The 18,701-nt window shown below is 38.1% G+C and overlaps 1 protein-coding gene across 1 annotated transcript; it reads left to right on the forward strand.

Annotated features, from left to right (window-relative positions):
- Nucleotides 1-407: 407 nt before the first annotated feature.
- DEK (DEK proto-oncogene) lies at nucleotides 408-16,545 on the forward strand. The gene is made up of 11 exons (XM_048308172.1): nucleotides 408-585; nucleotides 2,266-2,406; nucleotides 4,125-4,226; nucleotides 4,720-4,829; nucleotides 6,688-6,782; nucleotides 8,213-8,333; nucleotides 9,422-9,604; nucleotides 10,573-10,705; nucleotides 12,503-12,651; nucleotides 13,938-14,006; nucleotides 14,911-16,545. Exons 2-11 carry the CDS (start codon nucleotides 2,277-2,279, stop codon nucleotides 14,920-14,922), a joined length of 1,104 nt encoding a protein of 367 aa, XP_048164129.1. The 5' UTR covers nucleotides 408-585; nucleotides 2,266-2,276; the 3' UTR covers nucleotides 14,923-16,545.
- The last annotated feature ends 2,156 nt before the right edge of the window (nucleotides 16,546-18,701 follow it).

The raw sequence follows: 18,701 nt of genomic DNA on the forward strand, positions 1-18,701 counted from the left end.
AACTGTTCCAGAGGTATTAGGAAACACTACGATTCATATACTGTGTGCAAAAGGGAAGTCTGGGGAGTGTATATTAATCACCGCCCAATTTAGGCAGGATAAGACATGCAGATTCCTTATTTTAAAGCTTTTTTTGAAGGCGTTGCAATTACAGACGGTGCAATTACAGACGGCTTTGAAAGGGAAAACGCAACCTCGAGCCCCTCACATCCCCCGCCCCCTTCCTCTCGGCGGGAGCGCGCGCCCGCTGCCGCGCGCGGCCTGACGTCACCGCGGGCGGGCGCGCGTGACGCGCACCCTCCCCAGCCCTCCCCTGCCCGCCGGGCCGCGCGCGCTGATTGGCCGCCGTCTTCCCGCTTCCTCCTCGCCGCCCGAGAACCCGCCATTTTGAAAACCTTGTTGATTCCGGGAGGGAGGGAAGAGGGAGAGGGAAAGGGAAAGAGTGGCTGGTGGCTGCGGGGCTGCGCCGCGGCGGGGGGTGTGTGTGTCGCTGCGCCCGGACCCGTCTCGCCCAGCAGTAACTACCGCCTACAGCTGCTGCCGCCGCGCCTGAGGAGGGAGCCGGGAGCCGGGGCTCGAGCTGAGGTGGGTCCTGCCGCCATGGCCGTAACGGCGCCCGAGAGCGGTCCCGCCTCGCCGCGCCCGGGCCGAGCGGGGACGGGCTGTGACGAGGAGAAACAAAACGCGGCCGCCGCGCCGCAGGGCTCCCGTCCCGCACCGGGGACACGCCGTGTGCGGGGCGCTTGTCACCGGAGCTTCCTCCCTCCCGGCCTCTGCCCGAGGTGTTTCCTGGGTGCTGCGGTGTCCTGCGGCGGGAGCGGGCGGAGCGGTCCTGCGTCCGGCTGGAACGAGGAGGCGATGGCGCCTTGGCCGCCGGCGCCACCGGGCGCTGCCCATCGCCGTCTCTTTGCCCCGGCATCCACCTTACAAGTCGGGAAGGAGGGGACAGGTGGAGGGAGAGTCCCCGTCTGAAAAGCCCCAGGCGAGGGTGGGAGATCGTCTCCCGGTAAACGTCGATCCAGAACCCTTTTTCTCCCAAGCAAAGCGTCGTCATGAACCCAGGTGGTGAAAAGCTGAGAAGTTTCTAACTTTTCTTTTGCTCTTCTATTCCCATTGAAAGGGGAAGGAAAGAGCTTGTAGTGCTTCCCTTGCTTTTACTCGTGACTTCAAGTAAAAGTCAGTAATCGCCCTGAGAATGCCAGATTACTTGCTACAAATTAAATACTGGTAGTAATATCCTAAAAGATTCTTTTTTTTCTTGGTGACTTAGCCAGGAAACTTTAATTTTCCTCGTACTATTACTAATACATATTAACTCACGTTTTGTGTCTTTTGGAACACCATTGATCTCTGGCACCTGCTAATACTGCATATAGGCAGCGAATTTAAATTAAATAAGTTACTTATTGCACCTGATCTCTTGCAGATAGTTTTGGCTTTAATATTGCAAAAAGAAAATGTTTAATTACATGAAATTTTGTTCCAGATCCAAACGGTGAAAATTTTTGAAAGCTAGAATTTTAAAAAATGAAGCATATGGTTATCTTGCTTTACTGCATAAACGTTTTCTATTAGTAGGGAAATGGTACATACATAACTAAGATATTTTAGTTTTAAAGTTTACATATAGGCCAATTCACATGCTAAGAAAAGAGTCTTAAATATGCTAAGTATGAAGCATTTATTCCTTTTTGTTGTAGGTTTACAAATTAAAACCAGGAAGTATTTTCATGCCCAAAGATGCAGCAGCTGTCTGAGTTATGAAAGCAGTGTTAATTCTTTCCTGAATTGCTTGCAACATTTTTTAAAAATTTTTCTATTCCCATTTCCCATTTAAATAAGTAACTTGTTTAAGTTACTAGGAAACTTCATGCATAGTTAACCATGATCAGAAATAAGTTTTACTGCAGGGTGCAGTAAAATGGTGATATCTTAAAACACTGCAGTTTTTAATAGATAACAGTATCAGCTGCTTTGAGTGGGTGTTTCCGAATGCTTCACAAAAGCAGCTTGAAGACTTGTGTGTGGAAAGAATTTATAACCTTTTAGAGTGTTCTTAACCAGACTAGTTGCAGAATGGATGGCAACTTCTTCTGAAAAATTGTATGTATTGTGTGTACGCAGAACACTTCAGTGATTACAGAATGTGAACCATCACAGTACCAGCACATTGCTTCTACTGCACAAGATCATGTTTGAAAGTAACATTCCTGTGTTTTTCATGGATGTTGTTCTACTGATGGTTTCCCCTGACTCTTTTTACAGAAGCATACACCATGTCTTCTGTTGATTCATCAAAAGAAGATACAATGTCCTCAGAAAAAACAGATGAGAAACAACCTGAAACTGAAAACAAAGCTGAGGAAAGTGATGAAGATGAAGAGGAGGAAGAGGAAGAAGAAAAGGGTACTTGTTTTTCCATTGAATAAATTTTTCTTTAATGAATGTCAAGCTACTGAATGCAGTCTCCTGTGATTTTTGGCTAATTTTGCAATTATTGAGGAGAGTCCATGGTGCATCTGTCTCATGGGTCATAATAGCTTCCCAGTAGACTATAACAAGCAACGCTAAAAGCAGTGGTGGTGGTTTATCACAGAAAAGACTGAAGGAAATGCCAGCATCCTGGACTTCAATACTAGGGATTTTGTTGTTGTTGTATAAATTTTTTGAGGATTATAGGAGGTAGTGTCCCTTATCAAATTATTTTTTGCCAGTAACACTCTGAAGTGGTCTGTGTTTACAAAAGAGAAGCTTTTAAGTGTGCAGTAGTTTCGGAAATAATATAGATGTCTTTGCTTAACTACAGAGAATTAATTTTCTGGGTATCCAAATGTAATTATATTGGGTCACTGGAAATTCCATTTGACTAATTTTAGCAATAAAAAATTGTGGCAATATGATAGGATGAGCAAGCAAGGCAAGTTTTTTGTTGTGGCATGTAATTGAGGAGGATAGTCAAGGAGTACAAAACAGGATGAAGGAACTACTATGCAAAAATGCTTGCTTTCCCTTTGAAAACAGATCCCTGGAGACTCCACAATGGAAATTTTTGTGGAAATAGAGCTGTGATATGGCACAGTGAAAACCAAATCACTGATGCTCTTGGATCCTTGAAAGAGATGAAGTTTGGCTTTAGGAAAGGTAGTAGAAAGAAGACAGATTATGCAGTTTGGAAAACAGCAGAGTAATTAGAATTGAATTTTCAGAAACAACTTTCTTGTGAACACACAAGTGTATGTTTTGCTCTGGTTTTGGCAGTCACACACCAGTTTTGATAATGTTCATACAGGTTTTGAAGTTGCTTTCAGATGTTAAAGCCAGGACAGCCCATCTGTTTAAGGATAGTATTATTTGAGATCAAGATTTTGGTATGAAATGTTTAGGTGAAGCTTTAGCTTTTTCTTCTGGAGTGGTATCATTAAATCAGTGATGTGCAGGGTATACATGAAACAACCTAAATGTATTCATTAGTAAGCAGTACTAGAATTTCTGGGAATAATATTCCTGTAGTGTTAGAGATACTTGTATTGTGCCCTGCAGAGTGCTTCTCTGCATAGCCCTGGGATGTGTAGTACAGTCCCACTGCTCTTGTGCTTCTTCTCCTGCTGAAATGTGTGGTTCCTCCAGTCCAGTAGTGGGAAATGAATCTGTGTGCTGGCATCCTGGACTCTGCTTTTGCCCATCTGGTGATAGTATTGTTCTTGAGAGTGCTGTGTGTGGAGCTGTGTGCATAGCGACTGCAGCATCCAAGGAGAATGTGCAAACAGTGTCAGTTTTGTACCTGAAAAAGGCAGTGAAAGGAGACAAGGATGGGTTTCTGAAAGGATGGGTAGTCTTGCAGTCTCCATGGTGGGTGAAGTTACCTTTAGGAAATACAGTCTTGTCTTCATGGTTATGTTGGATACAGGGTTGTGGTTATGAACTAGAGAAACTTCTAGTTATGTACATGCAGCTCCATAGAATCACGTTGGCATATTAGCCAAAGGTTTGAAAGTGTCATAGTACCTGGTTATATCATCATCTGTTTTTGGTTTGCTATTTCAAAGAGTCAGTCTTGTTTTCTCTGTCACTTCAGTCAAATCTGCAATGAAGAATATTGTGGTTAAGGAGGCTGTCTTTTGCAGAAAAGAGTCTCATTGTTGAAGGAAAAAGGGAGAAGAAGAAGGTTGACCGACTGACCATGCAAGTGTCCTCACTGCAGAAGGAACCTTTTACAATTACACCAGGTAAGCTTGACTTCTCACATAAGAATTTTGAGTGTCAGGAATGATAATGAAAACTCTAAAAAGATTAAATCACTAATTTGTTGTAGATGAGACCTAACTTATGAGTCATGATCCGTTTAAAAATAATAAGGCTATTATATGAAAACCCTCTTTTATTCTGTAGCATCAGTTTAAATCATAAAAGTTACGTGATGTTTAAACTTACTTGGAATTAGGATCTTCAGTCCCTCACCACTACTAACAGAGGAGCAACTAGAATAGAAAGAAATGCCAAATCCTTGTACCCTGATCTAAGTAGTAAGGCAGGTAAAGAGCCTGTCAAGGTGCCTAAGTGACAGGAAAAGGCCTGCTTAATGTTTGACCTATTAAAATGTCTAATGCCATTTTTAAGTTAAGTTCTTTGCTTTTTAAAAAAACAGTAGAAACTTTAAGTTATAAACACATAGGTATATATGAATGTGATGAATAGCATAATTGATTTTAATTGTTTCAGGAAAAGGACAAAAACTCTGTGAAATTGAGAGGATACAGTTCTTTCTGAGTAAAAAGAAGACAGACGAACTTAGGAACCTGCACAAACTCCTCTACAACAGGCCAGGCACTGTAAGAATTTCAGTCCTGTATATCCATTAGTTCTCATGTATAGTGAAAATGTTTGTAGTGCAGTTTTTTACATTTGCACATATGGATCTATTTCTTAAGTGCCATTTATTACAAACTACTTAGAAAATGGGTATTTTCAGGACCAGTTAAGTAAGTCTCCTTCTTTTAACTCCTATAAACCCTCTTCCTATAAAAATCCTGTGGCAAAGTGTACTAAATTGAAAGTCTCTTGAATGTAGATTGGTTTGTATTTTTTAAGGGGACGATGGTGGATTACCTTACAAGGATGAATTGGAAATAATTTATGATTCACGTGCTAAAAGCTGCTGACATGCAGATGACAATCAAAATACTCCATGTATTAATACATTGCTGCATACCTATTTTTCTTCCTTTGTTTGCAGAAAGCAGTAGAAAGATAAATGTGATAAAAATCACTATTGGGGTTTTATATATAACAATTTTCCTAAGAGAATTAAAATATGATACTGTCCATTTTGTATTTAAGGATGACACTTAAAATATAATGGCAAATCTTTCTTGGAGTGGTTTATGTATCAGTGATTGTGCATTAAATTTCAGAGTAAATATGACCCGTTTTCCTTTCTAATGGAGGCAAAATGTGGAATTAAGGTAGATTAAATTGTACTATTTCTACATATTTACTATAATTATTGGAGCTTTTTAAAAATCTTTGTATATATTGGAGACTTGAGCAGCCAGTGTAGAAACCAGGAACTGAACAGCACTAGTACAGATGCATGCTATCTGTAATATCTCAGACCACTGCTTCCAATGCAATGTTTGTTTAATGGCAAAGAATGATCTGTTGCCACAAGTATTCAGAAAAAGAACATATCAGTATGGTTTCAGTCAAAACTATATTTAATCAGAGTTTCTGGGAACTCAGAATGCTGTTTAATATAGTGAAGGTCAGATCTTGTCTTGTATGCACCTATTTGTATGTGCTTTGTAATTAACATTTTTTAATAAAACATACCACCTGCAAATTTTCTTTAGGTGCTGGACAAAGCTCTTTGGAAAAGGAGCTCAGCTTTGGTAAAATTATAAACTAATGGAGAAACAGCAGAAACAAAATTTGTAGGAGTATTGAAAGTGAGTTCAAATTATTCTTGATAGTGTTATAAAGATCTCAGAAGATTGAAAGATCTGGGGTTCTCTTTTAACTTCTTTTTTTTTTTTTTTTTTTTTTTTTTTTTTGTGAAAGGAGACGAAGTGAAAACAAAGAACTTAAATACATTTTTGTGATCTTGATGGGAGCACTTCTCCCATTATAAGGGCTGTTGCAATGGAAGTTCAACCCAGATCGGATGTCAGGTGTAATGGTAGAAGTTGTAAATTGGGTGGTATGTAAATGCAAAAATCAGTCCTGCTAAATAAAATGTTCAAAAATACAGTCATGGTCCTATGTAAGACTTCGAAAAGCTAGTAAAGCAAATTTACTCTAGCAGATTATAGAATAAAAAATGAAAACCCCTATTTTGTAACAAATTACATGATACAAAGCATGCAACAGTCTTCATAATGTTGTTGTTTTGCAAACCTGAAACTCATCATGCAGTACACTCTAAATGAGCTTGAAATGGCAGGTGACTTTGACTAGTAAGTTATTAAAAGTACCACAGTTACAAGAAGCTGAAGTTAATTGTTGTAGTTTATCTGTCATGAGATAAGTAGGTATAATCCATGTAGGTTATAACTTAAAAGGTGTAACTTTGTCAACAGAAAGCTATATGCTAGAACAGATTTTTCTTGTATAAAAGATTAACAAATGTAATTGGATGAAATCTTTTAAACTGCTTACAATGAAAAAAGTAATCTGTGTGCTCTGTTCTAGGTTGCATCCCTAAAGAAGAATGTGGGTCAGTTCAGTGGGTTTCCATTTGAAAAAGGAAGTGACCAATATAAAAAGAAGGAAGAAATGTTAAAAAAGTAATGATCTCTTGATACTTAACATAGCTTGACTCATGCTATGCACTCTGTTTTTTCTTTCTTTTTCTTCCAAAATTTTACTTGAGATGAAATTTAAGCTATAAGCCAGGTGGCTGTTTACTAGAGCTGTATAGTTTTCTTCTGAGTTCCTTTTAATCACACAAGCTGGTCTCTTAAGACAGCTTGAAACGTATTAAGTTAAATAGTGAACATTTTATTCACAATTCCCACCTTCCTGGCTTTAACTATTGCATGCTAACTAGCAGATTCTTCTGCCAAGTGAGAGGAAAGCATTATTTCCCCAGGGCAAGCATAGTGTTGTGAACACATTGTACTTTATTCGTGGTGCAAACCTGCATCCTTCTATGCCTCAAAACCTTCCTCCTTCAAAATCAAAAGCCATTTCTGTTTATTATATATTAAACATACTAGAATTGCTGTAGCAACTAGTCTCACAAACTTTTTTTTTCTTTTTTACTGTCTCCCTTCATAAGCTGCTTTTCCGTCAACAGGAGAAGCTCCTGCAACTTAGTTTTGGCTGGACTGAAAGTGTTTAAAATGACTTTGTGTATTTGTGTAGCTAGTCGTAATAAATGAAAGAATAACATCTACACAATATGTTCTAAAACTGGGGGGTTTTTAGTGCCTGTTTGTTGGTAGTGGAAAGGCTTCCAGAATTTGGAATTTCCAAATTTTTCTTCTTCAGATATGCAGTTTTCCAGGAGTATGGTTTGTCAAATACATTGGAATCCACAAGACAAACTGTCTCCTGAGGGGAGTTTTGACCATTTCCCATGGGTTTCATTGTGGAATTCTCCTTATCAGGAAAAAAAAAGTCATTTTGCACTTTTTTTTTTGTATTTTCCATATGAAACAACTTGTTTAGTCTTCAGCAAATATTCTGAAACCTGGTTGCATTGGGTTGCGTATGAAGGTACAGAGCCACGTGTGCTTACGTTACTGTGGTAGCTTCTGCTGCTGTTTGCAGCTGTGTGTGGAACACAAACTGTTGAGCAGTTTGTTAATTTATTCTGCCTCTGTGGCTGATTTCTGCCCAGACTGTACACTTGCATGTCATATTTTAACAGCATTGAACAAGATGAACAAAGGTCAATGTGTTTTGCAGAACTTTACTATTCAGGCTAGAGATCATAAAAAATGTAATACTTTTTTTTACTATGATTCTTTAACTTTTTTTTAATATTCTACTATACAGACATAGAGATTTGGGAATTTTATTTTATTTTGCTTTATGTAATATAGTGGTGATTCTTTGCTTAACCATAGATAAGACTGGAAGTTGATTGTGTAGATGTATTGTCAGGTGGCAGGCACAAACCAGACAGCAGCTTCTAGCAGTCAAATGTTGACTGTTTAGGATGTGATACTAAACCTCTTTTTTTCTGTTTTCTTTTTTTTTTCTCCTACAGATTTAGAAATGCAATGTTGAAAAGTATCTGTGAAGTTCTTGACTTGGAAAGATCAGGAGTTAATAGTGAGCTCGTAACCAGAATATTAAACTTCCTAATGCACCCAAAATCTTCAGGCAAGGTGAGATGCAGGTTGTTGCACTTGCTTTTGTAGCTCTGTTCTGATGGAAAAGGCATCTGTTCTCTATTGCTCATTGTTTGTTTGTTTCCAATGATGATACAATTACTGTTTTAGCTTACTGAAGTAGGAATGACTGCTTGAAAGAGAGTAGTCCTACTACTGCAGGCATCCTTAATGGGGTGAAGACTTAAATAGAAATTCTGTTTAAATGTGGGTGTACCCATTACACACTGTTAGCGCACAGAACTGCAAGTTCAACACATGGAGCTAATTAGGATATCCATCTCCAAATACCAATTAGCTTCTCCTTTGTGGGTGGAGGAGAATAGATACATGAAAAGACAGGAAAATCAAATGTCAGATGTTACCTGTGTTTGCTGTATTTGGCAGATGTACGTTATCACGCTTGTACATCACCAAATAGAATTTGTTGCAGGGTCCAACAGCTTGGTTTAGCTAGTGTATGCTTGTGCACTAGATTCAGAGTGCCACTGCCAAGACTACTAAACTCTGTTGTTAATCTTCTTGGACTTTCAGTTTTTAATCTAGAAAGTAATGCTAAAATAGTTGCACTGTTGCTCAGGAAATCAAATCTATTCCCAACAAACACTGGTAAGCGATGTGAATAAGGGGTCTGCATGCTGCTTTAGGGACACAGGCACTGAGTTACAGCAAAATGCAGGTTTGCATAAGACATGACAAAATTCCTGCCTTTAAGTCTTCCGAGTTGTCAGCTGATTTATTACCAAAAGAAAAGGCTTGCTTTTATGGATTGGTAGATGAAAGAACAACCTAGAAGGAACCTTTCTTGCTTCCCTTCTCTAATGCCCAGCTTTTGAAGATTTGCTTGCTTAGGGAAAGGGTGCACTTAGCTTGGAACTGAAATTTCATTTTGCTCAGCTCTAGCTCAGTAGTGAATAGTTGCTTACTGCAAAATACTATGGCTTAAGTGTAGTACATAAAATAGTCCTGCGTTAAGACACCTGTATATTTTTTTTACTATTCTTTCATGTGATTTGAAAGAATTTATCGTTTTAAAATTCACTTTTATATTCCTACTTGGACTACACACATCTCTTGTCTCTCAGCCATTGCCGAAGTCCAAAAAACCACAAAGCAAAGGTGGCAAGAAAGAGCGCAGTAGCTCTGGAACAACAAGAAAAGCAAAACGCACCAAGTGCCCAGAGATCTTGTCAGATGAATCCAGTAGTGAAGAAGATGAAAAGAAGGAAAAGGATGAGTCTTCAGAAGAAAAAGAAAGTGAAGATGAGGTAATGAGGGGTTTTGTTTGTTTTTCAACATTATGTCATTGTTATCAGTTGGTAACTCTTGGAACACAGAGTTGGGGAGTAAGGGATATTTAACTGAAAGAAAAGGGAACACACCTGCAATTTATAAGAGGTTTTCATAAATTCTTTGTGTGTTGAATTTAGAGAATCATTTAGATAAAAGGCAGAAGTTCTGGTTCTTGGGTATATGTATGCACCTTATAAAATCGTTTGCTATGTGTCATTTTGGGGCAGCCAGGATTTCTAATGTAAGTGATTGCATTTCTTGTATCATCTTGTGATGACTTTATTGTAATTTCATCATGTAGTGTATGATTTGATACCTAGGACTTAACTTTGAATTCAGTAGGAGTCCCTGACCTACCTGACTGCATTGGGTTGGGATCTTGTTTCCATATTCCTCCTGGATTTTATATCTTAGTCTTTCTCTTCAGGTGTTATATCTTAGATTAAAGTAAGCAACATAGTTGGCAGCCTTAGAAAGATCCCTGCACTCTCTGATGTGTCTGAATCTCGCCGTATTTTGTGCTTTCTTTGTAACTTTTCGCATGCTAGGCGAGAAACATCACATCATGGATTAGTTTGGGTTGGAAGGGACCTTTTAAAGGTCATCTAGTCCAATCCTCCTGCAATGAGCAGGGACACCTTCAACTGGATCAGGTTGCTCAGTGCCTCATTCATCCTGGCCTGGAATGGTTCCAGGGATGGGCATTCCCCATCTCTCTGGGCAGAGAGATTTTGATTGCAGCATTTTTTAAAAGAGTTAGGCTTTTAATATACTACAGGTAGAAGGATGTAGGCAGTGTATCTGTTTTGCTGCACCTGCTCTGTTGGTATGGAATGGCTGGAGTAAATTGTCCTGAGAGTGAACAATTTCCCTTTATGGAAAAGAGGTATGGATTGTTCTGGTGAAACCTATAATTTTAATTTTCTGATTTTCTTCTTTGTAGCCCCCTAGAAAAGCAACTAAAAGAGAAAAATCTAAAAAGATTACTTCTAAAACTAAGAAAGCTGTGAAGGGTGCAAATGTCAAGAAGGCAGACAGCAGCACTACTAAGAAAAACCAGAACAGTTCTAGAAAAGGTAAATGTTTTAAATCTTTCATATGTTGTCTTGTAGCTTAACTGGTGTGCTTATTAGAAAGCAAGCTTTTGCACCTAATTGTGAAAGAAAATGGAATTTGGTAAATTGTTGACTTGCTACTTGATGTTTCTTTCCTTGAAACAGTATTTAATGAAAAAAGCTGTTCGTTTGGGTATATTTCATGTAATTTCTGCTGTGTGCACATATATTGTTTTTATTTGCATATAAACTGAAAGTATCAGCCAAGTTTTCCATTCTTTGCTGGAAGAACATTGGTAAAGTTCTGTTTGGGCTGCTACAGTGGCTTTATGCGAATCTTGTAGTTGACCCAGTGGTGTATATCCCACGTTTCTATCTTTGGTTCCGCAGCTTGATATGGGTTTTTTGTTAACATAGATATAGTTTCTCCATGCATCCTTTTGCAGTCAGTTTTCTCATATCTCACAATGTGCATGAAGAGTACACAGACACTGAGTTTCTTAATAGCTCTGTAAAGATGGCAGTACTGAGGGTGGGGACAGTGGTGTCTTCCCAAGCACGTTTGGCAAAAAGGGCCTGAGCAGGGGCAGATGGTTCTCGCAGGCAACTCATTGAGGCCGTTCAGCAGTGGGCACTTCTGATAAGGAACACTGACAGCACTCAGGGCTCTTGCAGCAAGAGTGGAGCCAGCGGCTCAGGGAAGTCCAGAGGTCCTTTCCCACCTTAAATTCTCTGACACTCTGAGATAACAGCGAAGTCTTTCTCAACTGTAGTCCAAGTTACTAATGCAGTTTATATCCATACTACAAAAGTACTTCATTTAATGCCAGCATTGGCATATGCATGCCACAGCACAAGCATCAGGTCAGATTAGTTCCCCTTCTTGTCAGTGCTTTGAGAAAAGGTGTGGGTAAGCATTTAGGCACAGAATTATGCTAAATTTCTTTCATAGCCTTATTTCTCAGCAGAATAAACTGGCCTGTGCTGAACTCAGTGTACTTTCAATTTGACTACTGAATGTGGCTGTGTTGTGTGTACACCTTATTTTGTCATCAGCATATATGTATAGACACAAATGTTATGTGTTTTTCATATAAGTTACGTAATATATTCATAACTTCTTATTTACTCTTCCTGCATTTCTGTTTCCAGCATATGTTTGCAGTACCAAAATCAAAATGTAAAGTAGGTCTTTCTGTAAAGTCATTATCCAGTTTGTTTGGCATCTGCTCTGAATTTTGTCTTGTTGGCAGTAGAGGAACTGAGTGGATGTTGGAGTCATTCGGTCTAATTCCTTTTCTGCTGGAAAAGACTGTAGGAGTGTCCTGTGCTCCTTCACTTAATTTACGAAGTTCTTACTTGTTCTCATGGTGTTTCTGATAGTAAGTTTGCAAAGTTAAATTGCAAAATTACAAGAGCCTAGTGTTTTTGGCACTGCTAGGGGAAAAAAGAAATCCAAACTCCTTTTTAAAGGAAATAATTACTTTTTTTTTTTTTTTACGGTCATAATACCTGAATTAGAATTGTTGTAATAAGTCTTTTGCATTAGTTTGATAGATTAAATTAGTCCCATACTTTTTAGAGTTCTTGTTGATATGTAAACTGATAGTTCATCAATAATTACACAAATTCATAAATAAATGTAGTACTGATAGCATTAGCTTTGTTTTTAAATGGATGGTCTAGCAAGATGTCTATTTCAAACGAAAACATCTGGATTGGATGCTTGTGGAAAGTTCTGATGGCTTCTGTTTTTAAGGAGGAAAGCAGACAAACTGAAAACCTTCTATTACAATCCAAATTGTTCTTCATATTTAGAAAGTGAGTCTGAGGATAGTTCAGATGATGAACCTCTAATTAAAAAACTGAAGAAACCACCCACAGATGAAGAACTGAAGGAAACTGTCAAGAATTTGTTGGCCAATGCAAATTTGGAGGAGGTTACAATGAAACAAATCTGCAAAGAGGTAAGTAAATACAATTTTGCAGTCTCTGTATAGGTAGTGAGTGGATTGTTTGGGAATGGACTTCTATCATCATTTCAGAAATGGAGGCTTATACTCTGCACTGTTGTTCAGAAACTAAATAGTTTTTGCATTAGTTTATTTTCTTGCTAATAGCTGTAACGATGAGAGCTTTAATTTTTAGATCTGCAACACTGATACTAGCATTAAAAGGGAAATATTAAAATTAGCTATCTGGGAAGTAGCACTATGACCTCCAAACCAAGTGCCATGTATGACAGTGAAAACCTGAAATGTTTAGATAGTGCAGCAGCTTTGCTGCTGTCCATAGGGGAGGGCTGCGTCCTGTGCTCTGGACATTTCTGCTGCTCACCTTGCACACTCATTCTTCATATGTTCCCTTTTTAAGTCCATTCACCTGTCAGCAGCTATCAGAATAGTTCTCAGCTGAGTTAGTGAGTTGAATCAGTTCAGCAAGAAATCCATTAATTGTCAGAACAGGTGGGAACCATGTGGCCAGAAAAGGGAAAGGTGGGGAAAAGTGACCCAAACAAACAATACAGTTACCTTGATACTTTCTGGTTAACACACAAGTTTGGTTTTCCTGGTACTTTACAGATGTTGTCTTGAGAAAATTAAACCAGAAGTTATTCTTATCAGAAAATTGAATGTAACTGTTGTTCATATTTATAGTCATTCTAGAAGTCTGAAATTTGGTATGCTGAAATAAAATACTCTGAATTGGTTGTCAGTGTTGGCATCTATTTTCTGTTTGTTTGGTCCTCTCCCACTCTGTTAATAAAAGAGTAGTTGTAGAATAGCACTCAAACATGTTGACTCTTCTGTTACTCTCTTGAAAGGATCACAGTTTTACTTATCAAATACCAAGGCTTATTTATTTTTCATTAATTGTTTAGCTTCCTACACTAGTGCAGGGCTATCTGACTGCTTAAGAGAGCATTTAAAACAAAAACTGCACAATTCTTATTTGTGTGACATGGCAAGCTAGGCATTTCAGTTTGTTGATGTGCAAAATTACAGTACCAGTTTAGTCAGTGACCAAACATAAAACAGTACATCCATGTAAATATTTATGTGGTCAAAAGAAAGACAGGAAAATAAGCTTGTGTCTTTCCCTAAATAACAGAGGGCATTTTGGCAGTTGTAGTACTAGAAGTACCCACATCAGTTTTTGCCTTAATTTCATTTAAGCTTCTTCTATTTACACACTGCATTGAATGAAAGTAATTTGAGGTTTATTTTGTGGTTTTGTTTTTACTTTTTTTTAGGTGTATGAAAAATATCCTAGTTATGATTTATCTGACAGAAAAGACTTCATTAAAAAAACAGTCAAAGAGGTAAAGACTCTATCACTAGAAAATGTTCTGGGTTGGGGTGGTTTGTTTTTTTTTTTTTCCTTCTTCCGCCTGGTATGGCATCCTGTTACACCAGTTTTAATACCCTCCTGTATAATATTGAAAGTTTAGTGCTTACCTAAAGCTTTGATGTTTGGTTTGGGGGTTTTTTCCCTTATCTTTCCCTCTTTAAAAAACCACTTACTTCGGATTCTTTTCTTAGCATACCACTACTACTCTTACGCATTTCTTTGGTAAGCATAACTAGAATTAACGTTACGATAGTTTTTAATGACTTGTACTCTGAAAGCTATGAATTTGTTTTGAATTACAACCTTGGCTGCAAGATGCACTCAATTCAGGCACTGGCCACATACATTCATAGATAACAATGCATGAGGTTGTACAAGCTCTGCAGACCTGTCAGCTAAGGCAAAAGGGAATAAAGATGCATAGCTTTACTCTATCTGCTCCTGGTACTACAGTTATCATGATGTTGCCTTTGAGTTTGCTGTGCTGAAGATCAGGCCTTATCTACTGTACTTATGACAGAGGGTTTTTTGGTCTAATCTGAGGTTTTTGTAATTTGTAAAAAAAATCAGGTTTCATGACTTTTGCTAGCCCTGAAACTAAAAATGGAACCATAGAAGTGAGGTTCACTTAGTGGAGTTAATAAAAGAACTTCATTTTCTTGTGGCTTGTTGATACATGGCTATCTAGAATTGCTGTGTCTATGTTGTGCCTACATGTCACTATTAGCAGGAGAGAGCAATTTGTCTGCTCTAGGGATGTTTTGGGTTGTGATAGCAAAAGGAGAGTGTATTTTCATGATAATTTGATACAAAATGAGAGGTTATATGTGATTGGATTGAGAAAAAGGAGAAAACTAATACACTTCTCTTTTCAGTTGATTTCATGATCTGATTTGACTGTGGGAAATGAAGATTCCTGGGTTTATGTTTCCATGGATTTGAAGATCTAATAGGCACCAGCAAAAGGAATGTGTCTTACCCTTGTGGTATTTAGTCAGAGCTAATTCTGCTGATCTAATGTTAAGAGTGTTAATGTAAATGGCTTTGTATGTCCTTTTTTTTTTTTTTTTTTTTTTTAACAGAATTGCATTTGATGCAATTTTTAGTTGAACATACTTAAGTTTCATGCATGGCAATAAATGTCCCCTTTTTTTATAGTTTTGTACATTTTGAATTGCGTTGTGTAACTAGATTCATTAAAACCATTGTAGCTTTTTTGTGTAGATACCAGCGTACAGGAGATTTTAAAATCTACTAAGAGGAAAGCTGCTTATCTACATGTATACATGCAGAGACTGGAATATTGCAGTATTGGTTACAAAGATATTTTGAATACATATTCATTCTGAAAATAAGAAGAGTTAGTCACATACTAATCTTTTTTATATTCTGATACATTCTACAGATGCAGAATTATTCTGAATCTAGATTACAGTCTTGCATGTGTAGGCACTGAAAGAACTATCACAGCATGGTAACTAATTGGCATATAGATGTTATTTTTGTACTTTAAAAAGGCTTTTTGTTGTGTATATAAAGTTTATTTCAAATTTCTTTTGTGCAAATCAGTTTTTAAATTTTGGTATCTTTGAATTTATGACATGAAATGTCAGTGTTCAGCAGTGAGGCAGTGATAAAAAGTGTGCAGAAGTTTCATGAAAATGAGCTGGGGTTTCATCATGTTTCTCTCATCTTTCCTTGTACAGAAACTAAACTGTAGGTTTATACCTGTAGTTTAACTTTATACAAAGACTACAGACATTGTTTCAATATCTTGGATACAGTAAATAAAATCCCTCCAAAGGCAATAGGAAAATTTCTAAAGTTCACTTTGCAGATCTTTTATCTTGGTGTCTTGACCTGATGGCGTAGCATCTCAGAAGTGGGTATCCAGGATGTACAGCTGGAGGCTTGATAGCTTTGGAAATCCACAGTAGGGCATCCCCATCAGGCAGCACTGATGTGAGCATGTGTGTTTTAACCTCTTTTCTGTGTGGGAGGGCTTTTCTGAACCTGAGCTTCATTGCCTCGACATGGACAATGGTACTTTTAAGCCTGCACTCTTGAACTTTGGCTGGCAGCTTTTAGCGAACTCTTTGCATAAATTTTTGTTGTTTAGGTTTTCTCTTCTCCATACACCTTGTTGCTAATATGGGAAGTCCTACACTTAAAATCGTGAAACTAAGAGCTGCCGAAGTGTGGGCTGCCATTAACACCATGAGCACAGAATCCCTCTGACTAGTATTGCTGGAAAGACAAAGTGTATTTTTTTGAATTTTATTACTGTACAGTTGAGAAGTAAGGGTTCATAAATTATGTAAATTCTGAAAATTTCAGCCAGTTAGACTGTTGATCTTACACACTTTTGAATTTCTTTGCGTGTAATCATTTATAATAAGGCTGAATGTAATGGGGATTTTTTGTACTCAATAAATGTCTTTCACAAAAATGTAAATCAGTTTTAATCTAACATTTGCTTACATGTATAGTAAAAAAAACCTATACAGGAACAAGGTTGTTTGTCTTTATCTCATCTGGTAGAAAATACTGGCTTCTCTACTTTGAAAGACACTATTGCTGAAATGTACGTCCTTGCACCAGGACAAGATTTTATATCCTCTGTGAAGTTGATTTGGTTTTGTTTTGGTTTTTTTGTGGTTTTTTGTTTCTGAACTGTCTTAGCAGAAAAAACACTTTTTCATTTGCAATTAAAAACATCAAAAATTTCCAAGTCAGGCTTAAGAGAAGAAAGTTACTTGTATTAAGTTTTGATATTTTACAAATACTTGAACTGCCGTTTGATTTTTATGTAAATGTACTAGCCAGTTTTAATTATGTGGATCAGGAAGTGTTTTTAAGATTCACAACTCCAAAGTATAAACATTTTTTTATAGTTTAAACTCTAATGAAAACTTAGAAAAGGATAGCATACTTCTATTTATTGTATATATGCATTAGTTACCACTTTGGAATTGCACAGATGGAATGGAAATGAACTTGACATCCTTCAAATATTTTGTTTAAATCTCTTAACAACTCAGTGTTAGTCCTCAATGGAGAAGAACGGCCTGAGCTTTTTCTTTGCTAATCCATACCAGTCTGGCTGCAGCTGATACAGGATTCCAGTTCTTTCTGCAACTGGGAGAAAGGCTGCAAGACAATACTAAAGGGTAAATAAAATGTCCTGCTTATCCTGATGCTATTGCATTAGAAACACATCTGATCAAGGATCTAAATCCTGTTCAAAGAGGCCCATAAAATAGAAATGGGTTAACTGGGTAAAAGGTAACTGAATAAATTGTTCAGGCATATACCTTTCCAGATGCTTAAGGTAATGCCCTGACCATTGTATTCTAGAGAAAAATAGTCCTAACATCTTGATTTGATTGCTTCCAGCATAATTCCTACAATCCCAGTGTATTGGTTCCTCTTTTTAGTTAGGCTTTTGGTATTCGGTATTTTGGCTGGTGACCTGCAAAACCACAAGTTAATCTGAATGATTTGCAGATGTAAACAGCTGTTCTTATGCATGATCTTAGCGCTTGTGGCAACAGTGTATGGGGCTTGTAGGAGGAGGAAGATGGAGAGGGCTAGGTGGGGAAGGAGATCAGCAATTTGGAGTGAAAAGAGGTTACTTGCCTTTAGAGTTATGTGGTAACCCATGGTATACTGGTCAGGCATGTCTAACCAATATGAAATTACAAAGACATAGCTCTGAATTCCATCCCACTTTTTTCCAGAAGTTCTAGACTGACAGCCTTCTTGGACCTGAGCTGGCTGCTTATAGGATCTGTGCTCTTTCTATGTTATCCCGTTACAAGGCACATGACAGAGCAAGATATAAGAAGTGTCTGAGTTTATATTAGCCACTGTCAAGCTGTACTTGAAAATAACCCTTCTGGAGGCCAGTGCTTAATCTGGACAAATAAAACCCCTGGCTGTCAGCATGGTGATTCCAGTAAAGTTTCTTATTGGCTCTTCTGCTGTTTCAGAGAGAGGGTGGCCCATGACCACTTGGGCAGATCTAATCTTCCTTGTTTCCAAATCAGAAAGTTGACTATAATCCAGTAGCTTCAACTGAACTAGATGAAAACATTCCTGAAATTACTACTGGTGGTTGTTATTTAGGGAAAAGAGTGGAAAAATCTTTAAGATACCAGAATACTGTCTGAAAACTTGCAGTAAGAAATTCAGTAAAATCACTATTCAAGTTGCTGAGAAAAGAAACATCTTGAATGCTCACAAGTGTGTTGTTTTCCTTCTGCAAAGAAATGTGTCTCCTGCTTTTGAATTCAGAAGTATTTATTAAAGCAAGATGCTGGAAATTACAGGTCTAAAGGTTTATTCTTGACTTGCAGAAGAAACTGGCTGACAGGAATCTCATAAAGGTTAACAAAAGCAGAAGCAGCATTCTGCTTCTGGGACAGAGTAACTCCACTGAACAGTGTAGGTGGGGGGCAGTGGTGTCTTCCCAAGCACATTTGCCAAAAAGGGCCTGGTTCTTGCAGACAACTCATTGAGGCTGTTCAGCAATGGGCACTTCTGGTAAGGAACACTGACAAGACTCAGGGCTCTTGCAGCAAGCGTGGAGCCAGCGGCGCAGGGGACTGATTGTCACCCCTGTTCAGTACCTCGGCAGCAGTGTCCAGCTGTGGCCTTCCTGGAG

This window comes from Corvus hawaiiensis, chromosome 1, assembly GCF_020740725.1.
Source record: "Corvus hawaiiensis isolate bCorHaw1 chromosome 1, bCorHaw1.pri.cur, whole genome shotgun sequence".
Taxonomy (NCBI): domain Eukaryota; kingdom Metazoa; phylum Chordata; class Aves; order Passeriformes; family Corvidae; genus Corvus; species Corvus hawaiiensis.